This window comes from Chrysemys picta, chromosome 2 (genome assembly GCF_011386835.1).
Source record: "Chrysemys picta bellii isolate R12L10 chromosome 2, ASM1138683v2, whole genome shotgun sequence".
In the NCBI taxonomy this organism is placed as follows: Eukaryota; Metazoa; Chordata; order Testudines; family Emydidae; genus Chrysemys; species Chrysemys picta.
Genome location: NC_088792.1, coordinates 269,648,521 through 269,670,948, shown reverse-complemented (window position 1 = coordinate 269,670,948; position 22,428 = coordinate 269,648,521). Strand labels below are relative to the sequence as shown.

Here is a 22,428-nt window from a genome sequence, read left to right as displayed (position 1 = left end):
ATTGTTGCTTTTCCAACAGTTTCTTGCAAGGTATGAGGATTGGTCAAGGAGAGAGAGACTTTGCAGCTGACATCAGCAGTTTTTATTGGCTTGCCAGAAGTGCAGCTTTAAGCACTTTTTGCTTAAACTGGCCCCTTCCCAATTCTGAAGCCTCTACAGTTGCAGTTAGTTGTAAGGAGTACTAATCCTGTTTAGAAATTGAAACCCAATATCAAATGGTGGGTTTTGTACATGGACATGGGCAAGGTTCAGTTTAGATATTGATTGGTAGGATACTGTATCACTAAGAGTAAAAAATATAGGTCATACTTTTAACATAAGGGTCATGCTTACATCATTCCAAATGAGTCTGTTTTAGTGATGAAGTCCTCTTCATCGTTGGTCCTACTGCCACTAATGTCTAGGATGCCTTTTCTGTGATTGACAAACTGCACTTTTTCTGGTGCAACTAACTTTGTACCACTGCATTTTTAATTTCTTGTCTGTTGCATGCTCCAGCATGAACTGTAACCACAAACATTCACTTTTTTATATCAAAACACTTTGTCAAAACTATGTCCAGATGTAACTTTCAACCAGTATATAGCTGCAGAAATTAAGGTTTTATATTTTAATGTTAAAAATATAACTGCAAACCAAAGGACAATTTTTAAAAAAACTCTTGCAGGTTATTTTAAGATATAATCATCAACCCTGGCAAAGAGAGAAGGGCAGGCCATCCTTCTGAAACACTTTCAAAGCCAACACTACTTGTCAAGGGGCTGCATTCTTTTGTCAATATTCAGATACAGAATTCAGCCTGTTACCCTCTTGCCCAAAAGCAGAAGTGCTATCAGATGAGCCTTACTGACTCTATAATTCACTGAATTCTATATAAATATATCTTGCATATTACCTCTGGTTTTTACTTTACAATTAAGAACTATAAATATTTACACAATATTAATTTTGGGTTACAGGTTATATACTTTTATGTAATAAAAACATCTTTTTTAGGTACATTCATTTGATGGCACAAAGGAAGAAGCAGCTGCTATAATAGATTTGGATCTCTATATAGGAATAAATGGTTGGTAAGTTCTTTTCAAAAATTCTGTTTTAAAATAGTTTCATAACTTGAAATGTAATTGCTTTTTTAAATGAGGTTAAGTCTTCAAAGCTCTCATTATACTAAGTGATTATTTGTAGACAGATTTAGATTTGCACTTATTAATCTGTTAACTGCAAAAAGTTCTTAATTCACAGGTCAAATACATACCCCTTTACTCACTGAGATAATCTAGTCTTGGGCCCTTTCTGAGACTCTCCATGCCAATTCTTGTTTGTAAATAAATGAGGTGATGGAGTGTAGAGCCAGCTGTATTTTTGGACAGACTGTAAAAAAAAGTAAACTACATTGTCTAGTCCAAAAGTAACCAAGAATTAATGTGACCAGCCTGATCTACCAATGGACTGGGCTGAAATCACACTATTAATTATACTGCAATGTAACTGTTTGATTTACATGAGCTCAGACTGCTACACCCTTTGGCAGGAGCCTTTAAGTTATCCAGGTGAACACAGAAACCCAGCAGAAGCTTCCACAGGTTTTACCAGGTCAGTGTGGCTGTAGAAGCTAATTTGTGGAACGAACTAGGATTAACATAAGAACGGCCATACTGGGTCAGACCAAAGGTCCATCCAGCCCAGTATCCTGTCTATCGACAGTGGCCAATGCCAGGTGCCCCAGAGGGAGTGAACCTAACAGGTAATGATCAAGTGATCTCTCTCCTGCCATCCATCTCCACCCTCTGACAAACAGAGGCTAGGGACACCATTCCTTACCCATCCTGGCTAATAGCCATTAATGGACTTAACCTCCATGAATTTATCTAGTTCTCTTTTAAACCCTGTTATAGTCCTAGCCTTCACAACCTCTTCAGGCAAGGAGTTCCACAGGTTGACTGTGCGCTGTGTGAAGAACTTCCTTTTATTTGTTTTAAACCTGCTGCCCATTAATTTCATTTGGTGGCCCCTGGTTCTTATATTATGGGAACAAGTAAATAACTTTTCCTTATTCACTTTCTCCACACCACTCATGATTTTATATACCTCTATCATATTCCCCCCTCCCCCCCCCCCGGCCCCGTCTCTTTTCCAAGTGGAAAAGTCCTAGCCTCTTTAATCTCTCCTCATATGGGACCTGTTCCAAACCCCTAATCATTTTAGTTGTCCTTTTCTGAACTTTTTCTAATGCCAGTATATCTTTTTTGAGATGAGGAGACCACATCTGTACGCAGTATTCAAGATGTGGGTATACCATGGATTTATATAAGGGCAATAAGATATTCTCCATCTTATTCTCTATCCCTTTTTTAATTATCCTAACATCCTGTTTGCTTTTTTGACTGCTGCTGCACACTGCGTGGACATCTTCAGAGAACTATCCATGATGACTCCAAGATCTCTTTCCTGGGCCACCTCCCAGGGTTGTCATTTTTAGCCATGGCTTGGAATCACAGCTGGGAACTTTTTTTTAATACAAGTTGAAGCAAATACTTAAGCATTATTTAGAAATTAATTCTTTAAGAAACCACTTTTGCTAAGAAACCATTTTGTAAGCAAGGTAATTAAATAGCAGCCAGACAACACTGTAATTAATTTCTAAAAGTTATGAGCTTCAGAAGGCTCTGAGAAGATGATTCTAGTCACAATGACTTAAATATGGTTTGAACACAAAGCCACAGTCCTTTAACAAAACATCAACTTAAGTCCAAATTCACTCCCTATTTTTATGATTTCTAGCTCACTGAAAACAGAAGCCAACTTAGAAACACTGAAGTCAATTCCTAGTGAAAGATTAATGATAGAAACTGGTAAGTTGCTATTCTGATGGACCATACTGCATTTTTTTTAATGTTTTGAAAACTTTATTAGAAGTGGAGTTATGCTTGTATGGCAATGAATATAAAGGGCAGTCTACAGACACAAACTCACCATCACAGTAACAGGGGTCAGGAATAGGGAAAGGATTACCTTGTTCTCTATGGGTATGTCTACACTGCAGTGTAAGCCCAGGGTTGGAATTCAAGCCTAGCCCCGCGTTCCTTCTAACACACAGATCTCTCTAACCCAGGACCCCAAAGGGGTAGAGGGCCTGAGGCAAGCCAGGACCCACAGTTCAAGCCCTATTGCTCTCCAGCATAGACATAGCCCCACTGGACTTGTGGTCTGGGAGACTGCCAAAAGTATTCCACAATCCCACAGGCCAACTTTTTGTCCTCTAGACAGTCACATTTGAGGGACAGTCAAGTTTTTCCACACTGCACCATAATCAAAGGGTGAGAGCGGCCACATTTTGGGAGGGTGTTAAGAAGTTTGGGATATGGGTGGTTGGATTCAGCCCCACATAATGCAGTGTAGATGCTGGAGCTCCAGGTTGGGATCCAGGGTTCAACAATTCCTAACATGGGATTACAAATGAGTGTAGATGCCCAAGCCCTAGGTTATAATAAACCCACTGTCTGCTAAATTGAGTTCTGTTAACCCTGGGCTTACACTGCAGTGTAGACATACCCTAAAAAACCCTCTGCCAGATTCAATAAGCAGAGTTCACAGGCTCCAGCAGTAATTATATTCAGCCCTCTTCTGCTGGAAAAGAACATAGATCACCTTGACCGAGACTGAGGGCATAAATGAATAAAAGGGGAGACACTAATGAGAGTGTAGATATGCCAAACACTATGGGAAAGAACATGATAAAGGCCATCCGATTATCGGCAGTAATGGCACTTGGGTGCATACCAGGAAATTCCAATTCATTAAGCAAAACAATATGAAAGAGGGCCTGAAAATACCTCCTGGAATAATTAGTTATGACTGAACTGATCCATTAGTGGATATCGGTTCTACTCACATTTATTTCAGACATCAGTAGTAGGACAGTTAAAAATAGATTAGGAGATTTAGTCAACAGTTATGTAATTTGGCATATCTGAAAAAGGCTATTTTTAAAAACTCTGGTTAAATCCCTGCATTTCATTTGTGTCTTAAACAGAGGCACATCAGGGTGTATATCAGTGATGCTCAGACTTCAGTAAAAACAAGGAGTCCGGTGGCACCTTAAAGACTAACAGATTTATTTGGGCATAAGCTTTCATGGGTAAAAAAACCTCACTTCTTCAGATTCTTTAAGGTGCCACCGGACTCCTTGTTGTTTTTGTGAATACAGACTAACACGGCTACCCCGATATCAGACTTCAATGGTTCAGGACCCAAACTGGCAATCAACATTACCCAAAAGAGCCATAGTAGTGTGAATTCATTATTTTACTAACTATAGTACTATATATTCATATTTAAACAGTATGACCGGGAAATATTAGTTCATATATTATTCTCGCAGCAAAATGACTGACCAAGTATTATTGTTTTATCAATTACAATTGGTTACTATAGTAAAATCATCCTGATTGGTTAATAATTAAATCAGTGTTTTAATATCATGTGCTGAAAAGAGCCGCAGGAGATGCATTAAAAAGCCACTTGCAACTCGCGAGCCTCAGTCTGAGTATCACTGGTGTATATAAACTTTCTGTGGGTTACACAGTGGTTCACTGGCTAGCAGCCTTGTCACGGTAACATTTCTCTCCTTGCTTCTTTTATTGTACTGCATTATTGCTGAATAAAGTGGCTAATTTTATAATATGTAAAAATCTTACAGAATTTAATATAATGGAATAGTAATTTGAAGTTATTTATTCATCATTATGGATGTTAAATTAACTAATCTCATAATCATTCCTTTATCATTTGGGAGAGAAACTGTGCTTAAGAGGAGTGATTTCTAAAATGGGCTTTGGTCTGTGGAAGGTGGGGAGGACAAATTGACAGAAGAGCAAACAATTATATGAAATGACTAAACGATTGTATACATTTAACTCTTGTTTGAATCATGCTAGATGCTCCCTGGTGTGGTGTGAAAAATACTCATGCTGGGTCAAAGTGTATAAAAACAACATTTCCCACAAAAAAGAAATGGGAAGTAGACCATTGCTTGAAGGACAGAAATGAACCTTGCCATATAATGTAAGTATGTAATTTTTATATTTTAAACAAAGGTTTGAAAACATACACAAGTACATACAAAATGTAGTAGGCTTAAACCAATGACAGAATTTTTGAATCTGGAGCAAGGTGTTGTACTCTAAGATATGTTTAACAAAATACATATATGTTTTGTGGCTAACTTTTCAGAGGTTCTTGCATCTCCATTGATTTCAGCAGGAATTTTGGAAGCACAGCAAATCTTAAAATCAAGTCCTTAGTGATGTCTTTTCATTTGATATCCCATGTATTCCGTCCCTCTATTTTGTAGTTCCCTTTTGTAACAAGAGGTTAATTCTCCCCTTAGCACTACCAAAATAGAGTCCAAATACCCAGATTCTAATTAATGTCACCGTGTTGCTCCTCCAGATGTATCTGTTAAAATACATGCAACACCAGAAGAGCCAACTGTGTGATCTTTAAAGTGGGAGGGAGGTAGCAGGACATAGAGACAAATCACCACTGGTTTAAGAGCACTTCCAGCAGATGAGGAGGCTAGTATTGGTGTAGCTGTAACCTGAGGATCAGTAGCAAAATGAAACTGATTAAGATCACATCAGTTTTGTTCTGCTCTACAGCCAGTAAAAACACCAGTTTGAGGTTTGGAGATAAACAAGAATACCCCAAAAGGGAGTTTGGAGAGGGAAACTCTTCAGGTGCCTATGGACCCCATTGCTCTAGAATTTAAATGTCTAGAAAAAACAAACAGAAGAGGGTAAAAGTACTGCTTTTGATTTAAATTTTATTAATTATAATCACTAAATGAGATTGGTGGCTGAAATACTCAGATCTCATCAAATGCTGATCCCCTATTGTTTCAGCCTGGTTTGGGGGTTAGATCTGCTTTCTCCTGTTTCTACCCACCACCACAAAACATTAAGTGAAGTGCTCTGATTATAAGTAGGCTTAAAAATGTTTGATTTTTATTATTTTATAATGTCAACAGTGATTTTTTCCCCCCGTTTTTATCAATTTACATTTCACAGTTGTGGGAAATTATGGGGGAGGTGAGGCAATTATTTAATGACAGTGGATGTTGAGAGTCAAAAAGTTAAAGCTGTATAATTGTAAAAATGGAAATGGTCAATATCACATGTCTAACTATCCTTTAATCAAACTCTAAGTTCTCAAGCAGCATTTTTCTCTATCTGTAAATTTCAATTATCAATGGAAAAAAATTTATCAGTTTGTATATGGTGAAATTGACATTTACCTAAAAATCAAATTCTCCAAAGCCTAGTTGTGACTTTAATTCACTTTTAGCCCAGTAACAGTTTGCAAGAGTGTCTGTCAGCAAGAATGTAAATACATTTGTAGTAATCAAAATCTGAAACTAGTTTTACTTATCATAGAAATGTTCAGTCATTTTGAGAAAAAAAGTTATATAAGTAAGTTTTTAAAAGCTAGTGTCTAAAAAAAAGTCTTTGGATACAGCTACTAAAGAGTCCAAATAAATTTGGCAAGTAATCCACAAGATCGTTGATCGATCTTACTTTGATATGACATCATCTATTATAAAAGTGTTCAGACGCTCTTTGTGCATAACAATTTGTAGGAGCCTTTGAATAACGTGTACTTTCCATACTTTTCAATACATTATCATACCTTATAGGGACATAGTATGATTTAACAATATTTTGACAACTTATATATGTCCCCAACTTGTAAAGTTGATCTGCTCACTAATACTGTTTTAGAAAGGTTATCTAGATGAACCTCAAATTATGTTGAGTCTACTCCTCTTCTCTACACACATGCTTTTCAGCTGCTCCTGTTTCAATTTAGCTGGTAGCAGTCAATACCTTGTTACAGAGAGTAGGGGAGAACATGCAGGGGAGTTCCCCCCCCCGAGCAGTACATGAGATATGAAGTGCAACTAACTATGGATACAATTTTATTTAGTAATTATTTTACTGGGGGCGGGGGAAGGATTTTCTGATTTCAGTAACAGTCAGCAACCTGTAACATTAGTCACATTTTGACCTAAAAATTGTATACCTAAAGTCAGTCACCCTTTAAAATAATCACAAGTAGCACGCAGCCAACTTCAACCCTGAAGATCAGCTGTCAAATATAAATTGGACAAAACAAAATCTTTAGTTGGTTACTTTAAAAAATGACTTTAGTCTCAGCTAAAATGAAGTGTGATAAGTGACACTGGAGGCAACCTTAAGCTAGATCCACAGAGATTTTGGTATTTAACTGCCACTTTATATGCTTACATTCAACTCTTGCTCTGCTGCTGCCTAAATTCCTGCTGGTGGGTACATGCAAAGCTGACCATGTTCTGATGCTCAGCACCTATTTCATGCCTAAGCCCCAGTGGGATTCACAAACTAGACTTTCTCTCATCTATCTTGCCTGCAGGTCTTAATTTGGTAGGCATTCTCAGGGGTCACTTAAGAGCATGTCTACTGGAATAGACCCTAGAAAAACCCAGCCTGAAAAGGAGTGGAATACTTTGTCACTGGAGCAGAGACCCGAGTCTCCCAGGATAGTCTGCTAACCCCTAGGCTATAGTGTTCTCTCTAGGCTGATGATTAAGTATGTGACACAAAGTAAAACAGCTTCAGCAGGAGAGACTGAGACGCTCATCCCAGAATACCGTTAGCCTAACAGTTTGGGTACTCACCTGAGAGGTAGAAGACCTGTGTTCAAGTTTCTGCTCTCCATCAGGCAAAGTGGACATCTGAACCTCTCTCCCCCACATTCTGGCAGAGTACGCTAACTACTTGGCTACTGAGGTTAAGGGCAGTACCCTCCTCCAGTTTTACTTGAAAAAGGGCTGAGCTGATTTAGGGGTCTAATTAGGAAACGATTGACAGTGGTGAATCCCAAGTGGAAACAGGCACCTAATTCCCTTCAAGGGGGTGAGGCTTAGGCAAAACCTCTCTCTTTGGCATCATCTACTGGTTAGTTTAGGCAGCTTCCTGCTCAGCCTAGGATGGCTTTTGTGAATCCCTTTTTTAGGCATCTAACCATCACGCACAGTGCAGAGAGCATGGGAGCCTGACTCAGGGCTAAGGTGTCCTCTGGATGGCAGAGCACCTAAATGTAGACATTACAAGGCTGACCCTACATCCCCTTTATGGATCAAGCCCTTCATCTTTAACAACAAAAAGATGTGGCTATTAAAGGAGGAGGGTAAGGTTGAAAGTACTATCAAAATAAACTACATCAGGCCTTTGTCATAGGCCATCTGGTCATGGTCTGTTCTCCGTGAGGGGAAAATTCCCTGTTATTGTCAGAGCTACACAGATTCTCACCTAGTTTTAGGTGGGGTAGCTACATACGCTTCTGTAGAGCTATGCCCATTTACACTAGCTAAATGTCTGACTTTATGGATGTCCGGTTGAGATTTTCTATTCAGGAACCTAAATAGGTGGCCTGGTTTGCAGAAATGCTGTGCAGCTTCTACTGAAGTTAAGGGGAGCTGCTGGGTGCTCAGAACTTTAGAAAAAACAGGCCACTTATTTATTGGCCTAAATATGGACTTCAGCTTAAGATTTCCTAGTGAGACTTCCTGAGGCCAATTCTCAGCTGGGGTAAATTGGTGTAGCTCTACTAAAGCTAATGTATCTACAACCAGCTGAGAATCTGTCCCTTAATGATCACTTTCACTTACTGTTAATGTCTCGTGCCTACAACAAACAACCCGTGCAGAAAATTTTCTTGTGAACTGAAACTTTTAGTAGAAAAAAAGATCTTGAAATAACTTAACTGAGTTTTTTTCCTGAGATGTTAAGCATAAGTGTATCCCCTAATTCAGCTGCCTCTAAAGAAGCCCAATAGTGATTTATAGTCAGAAGGTAGTCCTAAGGGCCACCAGTGATCACAAAGTAGTGGAAGGAATAACTAGTCCATCCTTGTCTCTCAGCTACTAATTGAAAACCTGTATTTTCTAAATACAAATAAGTGGCAGTGCTTTGCTCCACCTGTCAAGGCTTTCAGGTGGACAGTTTTTTAAAAGTGCAACTATTAAATTAGTCTTATCTTTCAGCTTCTTCCCCATCCCTTTTAACAAGCTATTGTTAAACACCTAAGAACTTGTTCATTAGAAATCAAAAATTTGGAGAGGAAGCAAGAGTATAGAGTATTTAATTGACTAGACTCTTACTGAACTTCACCCTTTGAACTTCTGATGGCCTAGGTGCGAGATTTATACTGCACTTTATCCAAAATAGCAGAAATTTCACCCATACAGCAGAATCACTTTCATTGGAATAAGAACAGGAGTACTTGTGGCACCTTAGAGACTAACAAATTTGTTAGTCTCTAAGGTGCCACAAGTACTCCTGTTCTTTTTGCAGATACAGACTAACATGGCTGCTACTCTGAAACCTTTCATTGGAATGTAAGGTTGTTTACCTACCTATATAGGCCAAGCAAAAGTTGTCAAAGGATCAAAGATTAAGAGACTGCCAGTGAGTGGTTGATGTTTTAAGTGGCAGAAGCTAGTTACTGTGTGTAAATGAAAGTAAAGTATACTTTCAGCAGTAAGTCCCAACCATCTTGGTCCCCTCATAGCTAATAGTGTTCACAAGAACTAAACTGACATTAGTATATTTACCATGACACATAACTGAGTAAAATTAACTTTTCTTTTTAGTCAAGTACTGGAAATAATGACGACAGTAAGAGAGGAAGACCCACTTGAACTGGCCAACACTCTTTACAACAATACTATTAAAGTTTTCTTTTCAGATATGTAATGCTATGTTTCTTACCTTTATTTTGTATAAAAGTATGCAAAGCCTGTTAACCTTACTATAAAACTTAATAAAAAAACACTCCTGCAACAAAACAAAAAAGTACTATTATATTTTGAGGTATGACAAGATTAAACCTGTCTTTGTAAACCTCAAATACTGAACATCTAAAGCAGGGGTTCTTGCAACAAATTTTTTCATGGCCTCAGAGTGCAGCCACCAACTTTCTGGCGGCCACTCTGACCATTTTTCCTAAAATACTTAACTTTAGGAAAAACAAATATGGACATATACATGTCAATCACTGTAATTTATTTATGTAGGGTTTTTTTGCACTCAATAAAAAAATATACAGTTGTCTCTATTCTTTACTGGACCTAAACAGAATAGAAACAAAACACTTTGCATGGTTTGGTTGTTTGTTTGGTGTGATTTTTGGTTGGGTGTGCACTGTTTTGGGTTTTGTTTTTTTAAAGATCCAAAAAATCTTACTGCATTATATCGAACTTGCTTTGATCTGCTGGAGTGTGCAGCCCGTCCGCCCCCTCCACCCCCAAGCACTGCTTTACTGCGTTATAGCAGGGTAGAGGTGTATTAACATACAAATATCACTTTTCACAACAGACTTACTCAGTTCTGGCAAGCTGGAAGACAAATTAAGCCTGGGATAGGGAGGTGGGTAGGAAAGCAGCAGGGGCCAGGGTGAGCCTAAGAAGCAGAGCCCTGCAGCTATGTGACAGGGTAAGAGGCCATAATGGGGGCCAGGAGTGATGTGGGGGGAACCTAGGCCTGGAGCCCAAAGCCCCATGTCCAGGGGATGGAACCCACTGCTGCAAGGCTGGAGCTGCTGCCTGCCACCCCAGGCCTAAAGCCTACTCCTCTGGTGTTTGTGGTGCCAAAGGGGGTAGGGTCCACTGCTTTGCCCCCCCATCACTGCCCAGGAGTCTGTGGCCACATAAAAAGCCCCTGGTGGCCGCATGCAGCCACGATGGCCGCTGACCTAATGCCTCAACAAATGTGGTCTGCTTTTTGTACAGTTTTGCAGCTCTACTTACCTCACAACATTTTAGGATCAGTTTTAAGGGTAGTCTGGAGCAGCTTGTCTATTGATTCATCTTTTCCAGTACTCTGACTTTGTATCAGATTAAAATAAGTCTGCAAAAAGCAAAATTCCAATTTTGCATGGTACCATCTCATAATATTAGTGAAGTTCACCTGTCCACCATACATCTTGGTTCTGAGAGTTTTCCAGAAAACATAGCAATTTCATTCTTATATTCCACACACACAAGTACTTTTAAGTTTTCTACAAACCTGAACTTTATTTTGAGATAGCTATAAAACTTTTGAGCTATAATGTTTTTAAATTTATAGGTATACCAGTTCCTGTTCAAAACTTTTCATCTCTAATTGTGTCTTCTAGGCATACTGAAGGTCTCATTTCTCCAACAGTTTAACTCTCACCCAAAAACCATTGTTCTAGAATTATTAGTATGCAGTCTTTGGCACAGCAGATGGATTACATGTCTCACTATGTCAATTAAGTGTTTCTCCAACTTTGTCTTAAAAACATGTGAAAACATTTTATTCCATGTACAATAATGTACACAAGTTTAAGGTGGTCATGAAAGAGACCAGAAATAATTAGTGGTATATTTACAGTAGCACACCAGAGTAAATGACAACCATTCACAGACAACACTGAGATACCATTGTTGTGCTTAAGTATACAATGATGAAGTGAAACTTTTATTCTGTTGCTGAACTCCATTTTAAACAAATACCTCAGTGATTTTAGTCACCCAGGGAGTCAGAATCAACATTAAGAGTCTCATTCTGGTGTTCTGCCACACAATCATCATCACTGTCGGTACTGTCATTATCTTCATTTAATTCATGTGCAGCTTCAGCAGCTTCTTCTGCAACTTCTACAGGATTTTCATTAGGTGCAACAAACCCATTGTTAGAGATATTTACATTTTCCTTTTCTTCAATATATACTTTTTGATGGCACATTGGACAAGTGTCTTGAATATAGAGCCATTTCCGAAGGCAAAGTGCATGAAAGTAATGATTGCATGGAGTAATACGAGCAGATGTAGTAAACTCATGGTAGCAGATTGCACATATATCATCTATTTCATGTAACCGACTTCCTTTTACTTCAGGAAGTGAGTTTATTTTCTTAACAGCTGTCCTGCGATTTATAAAAGTTTTCCAGCCATTCTTTGCTTGCAAGTAGATGTTGAAATAAGCATGAAGACACATCATGCAAGCCCGAATCTTACTTCCTGATTCAAATACCATGGTATAAGCTCCATTTCCAAACATGATTACACCAAATATAAACTCAATAATATTGCCTGTTGAACGAACATAGTAGACATAATCATCAAGCTTTTCCCATTGGACATTATAGTGGCCATCAATCATGAATAGTACATAAACAGTGATAGAAACAATTACTTTTAGGCAAAGTTCCACACAGAATGCTGTAACTGCAAAAAGCCATGTATTTAGTGCATAGTGGTGCCAAAGGATATAACTGAGCAGAACTGGAAGAATAAAAAGGCAAGCTGAAACAAGAAGTACAGGGAAGTGTCTGCGAAATGACGACACGTGGGAGGCACTGAGAGACATTAGTACAGGGTCTGTCATTCCATGGATAAAATGCAGGACTGCAGTTAACAAAAGGCACATGTTTCGACTTAGGCGAACTAGTCTCTCTTCTGGCTTTAGACCACTTAAGCCAGTCTGCAGAGCCAAAATAAAAAATAAAACAGGTGCTACAAAACCAAGCCTCTTGTCATCTTCATCAGTTGATCCAATAAAAGCCAAAATACCCAGTCCCAAATAATGGGCTATTGAAGAAATTACAGCACTCATGCCTAAGACAGTTAAAGTAGAATCACACCCACTTATTATAAGACTGCAAACTAGTTCCCAACAATTTTCCCAAGAAATCAAGTAGAACTTCTCTTCTGTATTAGTTTCTGCCATCTTGACAACATAAGTTAACACAACTGCTTGTGCTGTAAGTCTCGTTAGCCAGAACACACGCAGTACAGCTGGAAAACGAATCCTTTTCCACGTATCTTCCATCAATAGCTGTAATCCATAAATGCGATACATATGCCTTAAAAGGAGAGAAACGTATCGTGTGGAATAATAGAACCATTTAATTTTCATAACTAAATTGATTGTGGTATATAATGTCAGAATTAGGCCTGAAATAAAAACTAAAATCTGTCTGACATTTAAAGGTAATTCAATGATCAAGCCTATTATAGGAATCAGTATATCCAGTATGATTAGTTGGGAGTATATGGACTGCACGTTTAACAATGTAACATATCCAATCCCAAAGGTAAGCTGAAGGATAGAAAGTGCCATCCATAGTGAGGGTCCTTTATGAGGGAGGAACTGAATTCCAAAAGCTGCTGTGTAGTAGGCACTGTAGAAGTTTATGTGCAAAGAAGCATAATAATTCACCAACACTGAGGTTGCAGCTAGCAGAAATGCCGAGCTGATCATATAAAACTTGAAAAGTGCTCGCTGTTGCAAGACCAGAACAACACTGGATACAAAGACCCCTAAAAAACAGAATGAAATCATTTAGTTTTCAGCAGAAATTAGACATATACATTTTACCTATTAACTCTCATGATACACAGTTCAGAGTTTTTAGCTTTGACGCTTTTATTTACCTTTAAGCTTTTCTATAAAAAACATTTGTGAATAGAACTACTGTTTAAACTTTAGCTTTTTCTGTGCAAGAGGCACCAGGGTACATGACTACTTAACTTGCCTTTAATACAAACAAAAAATGAGCATACCACACCAATTAAACAAAAACAGTAAGACACCACCACAACTGTCCGTCTTTTTTGCAATTTCAATACGAAGACTTAACTACTTTCCCCATCTCGGTAGAGTGGGATCCTTCCAGATCAGTGTTGAGGCATAATGCAAGGAGATTAATAGATTTTAAGACCTGAAGGGACAGTTCATCTAGTCTGACTTTCTCTATATCACACACCACTAAATTTCCACTCAGCTACACCCGTATTGAGCCAAATAACTTATTTTTGACTAAAGCACTGAATTGCCAATGCCTGAACTCTTCAAGTACTGTGACTCTATACAGGACTTTAGTCTCTAGGACAATTAATCCAGAGCCTTTCACTAACTTTTTTTTTATTATTTTTAAAACTTAGAGAACAATATAAGTAAAGGGTTGCTATCAGAATATATTTTGAAACCTTCAGACAGTCTTAAATTGCTGCTATTTTGAGGTGTTCACTTCAATCATCGTTCTAAAAAGTCAAGCTATTACAACATCCTAAAATAATCTAGTGTCCAATTCATTTAACTTTTTAGTTTGACAATAGGAAACCAATTATTTTTGTAATATAAGAAGTGTGATATTAAGAGAGAAAGCCAAGAATACAACTGTGCACATTCATTTTCATACAGGATACCATATTCCTATCCAGATCTGTAGCAAGTTGCTGAAAACCTAGGGTAAAACCTACAATTTTTTTTTTACATATTTCTAACGGTTATGTATGACTCAAATGACAAAACAATCTGCTCCAATTTGCGTGAGGCAGCATTTTTCAACCTTTTGAGGTTGGTGACCACTTATTCAAAGTCAAATTTTGCAATCTAACATTTTTACTCTTACTTTTATAGTAAATGTATTAACAATGATAAACCTATATATTTTTGTGTGTGTTGAGAGATTGGTAGGGAATACTTGATTTGAATGGTAAGGGTCTGCAGGGAATAGGGGAGCAAGATTTTCTTTGTTTTAGACTGCGACACCCCCACCTCCCCAACCCAATTCCTTTCATGACCCTGCAGTGGGTTACAACCCACTGGCTGAGCAACACTGGTCTAGAGAAACCAAAAATGTACTGACTACCCTTACAAGCTGGGAGACAATCTCAGAAATTAGGCCTAATTGGGAAATAAAATGGATACTAGTCACTGTAGGCCATTCCCTATAGCACATTTTAAAGTTTGTTTTCTCAGTCTAGATAGATTTAGTTTTCCTGAATTATGGAGGGAATTTTAGGATTTGGTTCCACAGCTTAGTAGATTGTTAGGAAGTTTGCAGATAAAATGTTCATTAATTTCATCTTGTAATTCCTACATATATTTCCTTGTACTACCATAAACAATTTGACGTAATTTCATGTTTATACTATTCAGATATTTTTGAATTGTTATGCCTCATCCTATGTCATTTAATCTTTTTTTAATAAGTGTACAGATTTACTTTTATTGATCTTCTTTGAACTCCCTCTAATTTATCTCTCTCTCTTGTAATAAGGTGTCCAGAACTGAACAAAGTCATACAAAGAGGAACTACTACCTCCTTGTTTTGTGACATGATGCTTTTGTACACGCATCACAAAATTGTATTGGTCTTTGCCTGCCATATCACAGTGCAAACTCATACCGAATTTGTTGTCTGTCAATTTCAGGTCTCAGCATATCTGTTTGCCACATTTTCCCCTCATACAGAATTTGTGATTTCTTTTGCCCCGGATTTAAAAGCTTGCATTTTTCCATGTTTAATCTTGTTGTGTTTTTCTTGGGCCATGTTTCTAATGTCTATAACATATATTTGTATTATCTCTGTCCTTCCAATGCCGCCTTCTTTAGTATCATCTATTAATTTCATTAGTGTGCCTTTTATCACCTCAACAACCACCTCCAAGTCATTAATGAAAATGTTATATACAATGGGTTCTCACACTAGCCTCTGTGATACCTCAATAGTCCATGACTCTTCTGTCCATGCGACAGTGTTCACATCCTAACCAGTTTGGATAAATTTTGACTAATATTGTGAGTTGCTAGCCACTTCATTTGGAAAATCCAAATATATCAGACCTGGTTCATGTGTTTTATGTAAGGACAGAACCCCGTTGCTTTCTGAAAATAATATTTTAAATTGATTGTTGCACAATGCTCTAAATCCTCTGAGAAAAGACTTACAAATAGTAAAAAACAATTATCTCAACATTAGGATGACATTACTAATAGTGTCATTTGTATCTTCCCTTACACTGTAATCAATACCTAAAATTCCCTTGTTTCTATTCTCAACTGCACTCCCTGCAATTTGTCAATATCTTTCTGGTAATGTGGTACCCAGAATTCAACAGAGAATTCAAACTTCAGTAATACAAGAGCTATTTTAGAAGGAACTATTACTTCTCCACATACTATTTATTTTCTAACTCTTTAATCAGCCACTGAACTGTCTTTCCACCCCCAACTCTGTCCACCTCAAGCTCAATCTGCACTTAGAAAGCAATATCTCCAGTGAACCTGTCAAATCAGCACACCCCAAAGAGGAGATATTGCTTTCTGAAGTGACAATTTAATGCATTAGACACACAGGACCCCAGAAGTGATTTTAATGCTTAAAGAAAACTGGGAGCCAAAGGAGATGGTGAAAGGAGAGTGTGTAACTAGGGAGATAAAGTGAGAGGTTAAGCAGAAAGGTTAGAGAAAGATTGCAAATAGCTTTAGGACTCCATTCTGCCCTGACTTCCTATTCACCTAATCCCAGTTGAAGCCAATGTGATTACTTACATAGGAAGTAAAACTGGGCAGAACTGAATACAAAAATTTAAACGGAAGCAACAGGATTCCATAATGTACCATAATTGTACAGTATTCCATTCATTCTTCTCAAAACAAGGTATACTATCTGGAATAGTGTTTCAAAACTATTCAACAGCACTCTCCAAAAGTATCAATGAAATGTCATTGGGACACACAACCTTTCCTCCTATCCATAGCTAAATTAGGGTATTTATCCTATTTTTTAAAAAGTCAACTTGTTAAAAGTAGAATCAGTCCAGACAATCACTGCCTACATGGTAGAGTTTTACCAACAAAACTCTTCCATTATTTCAATATGGCATAATCTATGGCAGGGGTCGGCAACGTTCAGCACGCGGCTCGCCAGGGTAAGTACCCTGGCGGGCCAGTTTTATTTACCTGCTGATGCAGCAGGTTCGGCCAATCACGGCCCCCACTGGCCGCGGTTCGCTGTCCCGGGCCAATGGGGGTGGCGAGAGATGTGTTGGCCGCGGCTTCTCGGTGTCCCATTGGCCCGGGACGGCGAACTGCGGCCAGTGGGGGCCGCGATCGGCTGAACCTGTCGCGTCAGCAGGTAAATAAAACTGGCCCGGCCCGCCAGGGTGCTTACCCTGGCGAGCGCGTGCCGAACGTTGCCGACCCCTGATCTATGGTATTTCAGAGTCAGATAATATTTCTGTTTATGTTGATCTCAGTAACACATCTGTCAGCTGCAAAATGAACAGTCTTCAAGTATTCAGAATATAGCTAGTTGACGAAATACTGTCTTAAGTATGTCTTAATAAAGCTGTTTCTGATTGCGAATGTAGACTGTAACAGCTATCTTTTCTTATCTGAGGGGTAGGGAAGAGAAAAAATTAAATATAGGGAGAAACAGTCACTTCATTACTGATCAATATGAAAGATATCAATATCTTAAGGAAACGGTTATCCAATTAAAAGTGGTCAACATCACTTTTGGGTAGGAAATGTGTTTATATCAGTGCAAGATTGTTCCTACAGTATATCAAGGGCTGCAGCCAGTTTAATTTTTAAGTGCCTCAAGCAATGAAACTTCCAAAACTTTCCATGGAGAGAGAAAAAAACAAAGAACAAAACGATTACCCTCTCCTTCTCCAAAAACCGATCATACAGACACCATTCTGAAGATGCCTTGATCATATCATTACACACTTCACAGAGATCGTCCAATAACAAACACACCAAGTCTCATTTATGTGGGATTAATTTCAAAGCACTTTCTAAAGCATCTGCCTCAGGACTTTGAAAGGTGTTTCAATGAGACATTTAGAAGTATCACTTTTTAAAAAATAATTAATTTATCAGTTTGAGGTAGTACCCACACCAGCTCAGGGAACAGAGACAGTAAGTCAGAGCCTTCCAGTCCCGCAAGACAAAGAGATCTTTCTAAAGAACAGGGACCGTTTATTCCCCCTCCCTTTCTCCCCACATACAGAAAAGCAGGAACAAGAAGGGCTCCTTCTCCAAAAACACCAACACCAGCTGCAACTGAAGGCACAGTGGGCAAGTGAAGGCTTTCTAGCCTGCATACTACAATCCAAAGAACCCACCTAGGCACTAAGCCATGTAGCCTACCCAATTCTGCACATGAGCAGCAGCAGCAGCCGCCGCCAGGAGAGGCCTTTGCAGCCTCTGGACAGCATCATTTACTCAACTCTGAAAAGATTTGTATTTGTAAAAACAATTCTATTTTATCACTAAAATTTAGACTCTCTCCTTTTATCTGCTGTATTGCTGTTGGTTGCCTTTTATCTCTCTTCCACCCCTTTAACACCGCAATTCCTCAGCTACTCAACCTCATTCTCCTTCTCATTGTATTTTGTGTTCCTTTTCCCCACCTTCTGCCTCTCTCCTGTCTTTTGGGATTGCAAACTCTATACAGGTGGGAACTTCATTTGTACCATGCTTAGGATAATAGTACCCCAGTCCTGTTTACGGGACACAGGGACACTACTGTAATATAAATATATTATAGCGCCTAACCATCACACACAGGAAAACAATGAAAAATTACCCAATATCAACCATGACTCCTGTCAAGTTTCACTCTTATGAGGGTTACCCTCCCATCTGAGGCTTCTTTTGCATGCACTTTATAAGCTATAAAATTGAAAAAACTGGGTTTGTTTAGTCTGAAGAAAAGAAGACTGAGGGAAGACATGATAACAGTTTTCAAGTACATAAAAGGTTGTTACAGGGATGAGGGTGAAAAATTGTTCTAGTTAATCTTTGAAGATAGGAAAAGAAGTAATGGGCTTAAATTGTAGCAAGGGAGGTTTAGGTTTGACATTAGGAAAAATTTCCTGTCAGGGTGGTTAAGCCCTGGAACAAATTTCCTAGGGAAGCTGTGGAATCAATGTCATTGAAGGTTTTTAAGAGCAGATTAGGAACACCTGTCAGGAATGGTCTAGTTATTATATAGTCCTGCCTTGAGTGCAGGGGACTGCACTAGATGACCTCAAGAGGACCCTTTCAGTCCCACACTTCTATGATTCTATTACAGTCAAAGATTTTGCAGTATGTTTCAACAAAGCATATTACATTTCTGATTAAAAAAAAAACAACAACAGTCTCTCTTATCAGAATGTGATATGTGTAAGGACACCAAGCAAAGGACTGTGGAAAATCTCCAGACTATACAGAACATTACAATGTCAAATGTAGAGAAAAAGAAAAACTCGAAAGAGAAATGGATAGTAATGCAAAATGGTCACATGGCAGAAGACCCATTACCGCTGTGTAATCTATTTTAGAGACACTGAAGGTATTAGCTTCAGCATCACTTGCAGGCCTTGTTAGCCAGATAAAGTTACAATAATAATTCCTAACACTTATAGGGAATTTTAAAATTTTCTAGGGTTCTCAAATTGTTACTGAGGAGCAAAAATATCTCATTTGAGGGCAGGTTAGGAGCCACACGCAGAAAGAAGAGAATGAGGAAAGAGGAGAAAAGAGCCCTTCCGTTTAAGTCAGTTAGGAAATATGTAGCAGAAGAGATGAGCGCTCAACTTGCTGTTGTTAGGAGGGAGAGATGCTGAAGCAGAAGGAAGAAAAGGGTGAGTGGAAAATAAAAAAAGAGTGAAGCGCTATGAGCTCAATGAAGTGAGACCAGCAGCAGGAGAGGAGGGAAGTGCAGCCATCTCTGCTCAGTGCAGGTAAAAAGGAGGTATAGGGAAACAGAACAGAAACTAGAGCAGGGGTAGGCAACCTATGGCACACGTGCTGAAGGCAGCACGCAAGCTGATTTTCAGTGGCACTCTCACTGCCCGGGTCCTGGCCACCGGTCCGGGGGGCGCTGCGTTTTAATTTAATTTTAAATGAAGCTTCTTAAATATTTTAAAAGTCTTATTTACTTTACATACAACAATAGTTTAGTTATATTTTATAGACTTATGGAAAGAGACCTTCTAAAAATGTTAAAATGTATTACTGGTACACGAAACCTTAAATTAGAGTGAATAAATGAAGACTCGGCACACCGCTTCTGAAAGGTTGCCAAACCCTGAACTAGAGGCTGGAGAACTCAGATCAGCTGGCAGAGAGACAGGGAGGCAGGAGGCGCTCAGGGGAAGGGGCCCTAGGTATAGAGGGGTTGCGGGGAGACAGGAGGCAGCAGGGAAGAGGCGTGAGACAGCGAGACGAGTTATGGGGAGAGCAGCAGCCACAAGGAGACAGGCGGGAGGGTGACTCGGCTGAGCTGGGAGTGGGGAGGGAGGCAGGCTCCAGCAAGAAGGGTGGCAGATAGTTGGGAAGGGAATGAGAAGTGCAGGAATCTCGGGGCTCAGGGAATACCCAGCCCGCCGCGGCAGTGCTTCCAGGAGCCAGGGTGGGATAGGAAAGAGGATGTAGAGAGGAAGAGGTCTCCCCCAGCAGCACCCCCAGGAGCCCGGCGAACAGGGCGTGGAGAGGAGAGGGATGGGGGGGTCTCTCCCCCAGCAGCCAGGCGCACGGGGAGGGGGAGTCACTCACCCAGCAGCCGCAGCAGCACCCCCAGGAGCACGGCGCACAGGGAGCCCTCCGGCAGGGGGTAAGAGTTGAAGATGGCGTCGATGAGGAAGAGGCTGGGCACCCGCAGCGCAACTTCCAGCCCGGTTCGGCGCCTCGGGCCCAGCCGCAGCCCCGGCAGCTGCGGGGGGCCAGGGGCCGCCATCCCCCGGGACCTGCCGCCTCGTACCGGTCTCTGGCCCAGGGACCTCGCTATAGCCCTGCTCCCGCCTCCCGGACGGGCCAGCTCCCCCGCAGTGCGGCCGCCTCCGTGTTCCTTTCGCGCTCGGGCCTCGGCCTGCGGCCGCCCGCACCACCCTAGGGGGAGGCGGAGACACGGCGCCGTCACAATGCGCGGCCCCGCCCCCGGCTTCCACACGGGGCGGGCAGCTGCCGCCGGTGGGTCCGGGAGTGTTCCCCCCAGGAGCCCTGCTGCCCCCGGGTCCCGCACCCCGCGCGGCCGCCCCCTCGCCCTGCCGTACCATGAACCTGTCCCTCACACCCTCCCGCCGCCTGTAGCCCGTCACTGTAACCCCCCGCGCACACACACCCTCCCGCCGCCTGTAGCCCGTCACTGTAACCCCCCCGCACACCCTACCGCCGCCCGTAGCCCGTCACTGTAACCCCCCCTCACACCCTCCCGCCGCCCGTAGCCCGTCACTGTAACCCCCCGCACGCCCTACCTCCACCCGTAGCCCGTCACTGTAACCCCCCCGCACACCTAACCGCCGCCCGTAGCCCGTCACTGTAACCCCCCCGCACACCTAACCGCCGCCCGTAGCCCGTCACTGTAACCCCCCCTCACCCTACCGCCGCCCGTAGCCCGTCACTGTAATCCCCCTCACACTGCACTGTTGCCCCATAGCCCCCTGCAATCCCCACTGCCACCCCATGGCCCCCTATAAGCCCCACTGCTGTCCTATAGCCACCCACATATCCTACTGCTACTCTACCTATTGCTCGTCCTCACACACCTCAAACCCCACTGCTGCCTAATTGCTGCAACCCTCGCAACACCCACAAACCCCACTTCTGCCCCCTTGCACCTCCCAATACCCCTCAGACATCTCAGATGCCACTGCTGCTCCACATCCCCCCTGCAAACCTCACTGCAACCCCCTCTCAAACCTACCTACTGCACCCATCACATGCCTCAAATCCCACCTGCAGCCTCCTCCATAATCCCCACAAACCTCATTGCAACCTCCCTCTCACACATCTCAAAATCCCAGTGCGGCCCCTCTAAAATCTCCACAAACCCAGTTGCAGTCTCCCTCACACACACACTTTAAACCCCCTTTCCAACTCCCTCATATGCCCCCAAACCTCACCTATACACAAACACACATGTTGAAACCCTACTGCAGCCACACTTGTACATCTAGGCCTTGTCTACACTACAGAGTTTTGTTGACAAAAGTTATGTTGACACTCAAAAAGCGCTATAATAAAAATCGGTATTGCAAGTTCACACTTGCTCCCTCTGTTGGCAGAGTGCGTCCACAGTTGGGGCACTGTCATCTACAGTGTGAGCAATGCACTGTGAGTACCTATCCCACAGTGCAGCTTGACACCTGCTGCTAGTCTAGTGGGAAGGCGGAGCGGATTAGGGCACATCTTGGGATCAGATTCAATATCCCATGAGGCATCATTTTCCGTCCCAGCATTCCAGGGGCCTCTGGCTTTCTTTCACGGCATTTTTCAACAGCCCTTGTTTGCTGTGCACCCGGCATCTTTTTGTGAAGGGATGGATCCCGCACTGCTCTCCTATGCTCTGATAACTGTCATTAACACATCACGAATGGCAGTGCAGTCAATCATGAAGTTCCTAACTGAACAAGACTTGCAGTTGCCTGACATGGTGTGTGATATGGATAGGAGCAACTTTAGATTTCTTTTGGCATTCTCAGAACAGCTGCACACAGAGGACCATCACTTTTTGGGCTTAGGAAACAAGCACTGAATGGTGGGATTGTACTATCATGCAGGTCTGGGATGACAAGCA

At 41.1% G+C, this 22,428-nt stretch overlaps 2 protein-coding genes across 7 annotated transcripts in view; one reads left to right on the top strand and one right to left on the bottom strand.

Moving 5' to 3' along the window:
• The window catches only part of TATDN1 (TatD DNase domain containing 1), a 29,633-nt gene extending 19,479 nt beyond the window's left edge, over positions 1–10,154 (top strand). For all 6 annotated transcript variants that reach the window (XM_005288789.5, XM_065586116.1, XM_008165169.3 and 3 more), the window contains 4 exons: positions 997–1,073; positions 2,785–2,855; positions 4,941–5,067; positions 9,695–10,154. In XM_005288789.5, coding sequence (XP_005288846.1) covers positions 997–1,073; positions 2,785–2,855; positions 4,941–5,067; positions 9,695–9,797 — 378 coding nt within the window. In that variant the 3' untranslated portion in view covers positions 9,798–10,154. The remainder of the gene's footprint in view (positions 1–996; positions 1,074–2,784; positions 2,856–4,940; positions 5,068–9,694) is intronic.
• A 1,197-nt stretch (positions 10,155–11,351) lies between these two features.
• On the bottom strand, positions 11,352–20,856 carry RNF139 (ring finger protein 139). Its single transcript, XM_005288783.4, has 2 exons — positions 20,409–20,856; positions 11,352–13,387 (listed from the first exon to the last, which is right to left on the bottom strand). The coding sequence occupies exons 1-2, from the start codon at positions 20,587–20,589 to the stop codon at positions 11,589–11,591; spliced, it is 1,980 nt and encodes a 659-aa protein (XP_005288840.1). The 5' UTR covers positions 20,590–20,856; the 3' UTR covers positions 11,352–11,588.
• Positions 20,857–22,428: the final 1,572 nt, after the last annotated feature.

Excerpts from the sequence above, each read along its gene's own strand:
- RNF139 (XM_005288783.4), bottom strand. The coding sequence starts at position 20,589 with ATGGCGGCCCCTGGCCCCCCGCAGCTGCCGGGGCTGCGGCTGGGCCCG. Across the intron at positions 13,388-20,408 it reads GGTGCTGCTGCGGCTGCTGG|GGGTCTTTGTATCCAGTGTT; the intron begins GTGAGTGACTCC and ends TCTGTTTTTTAG.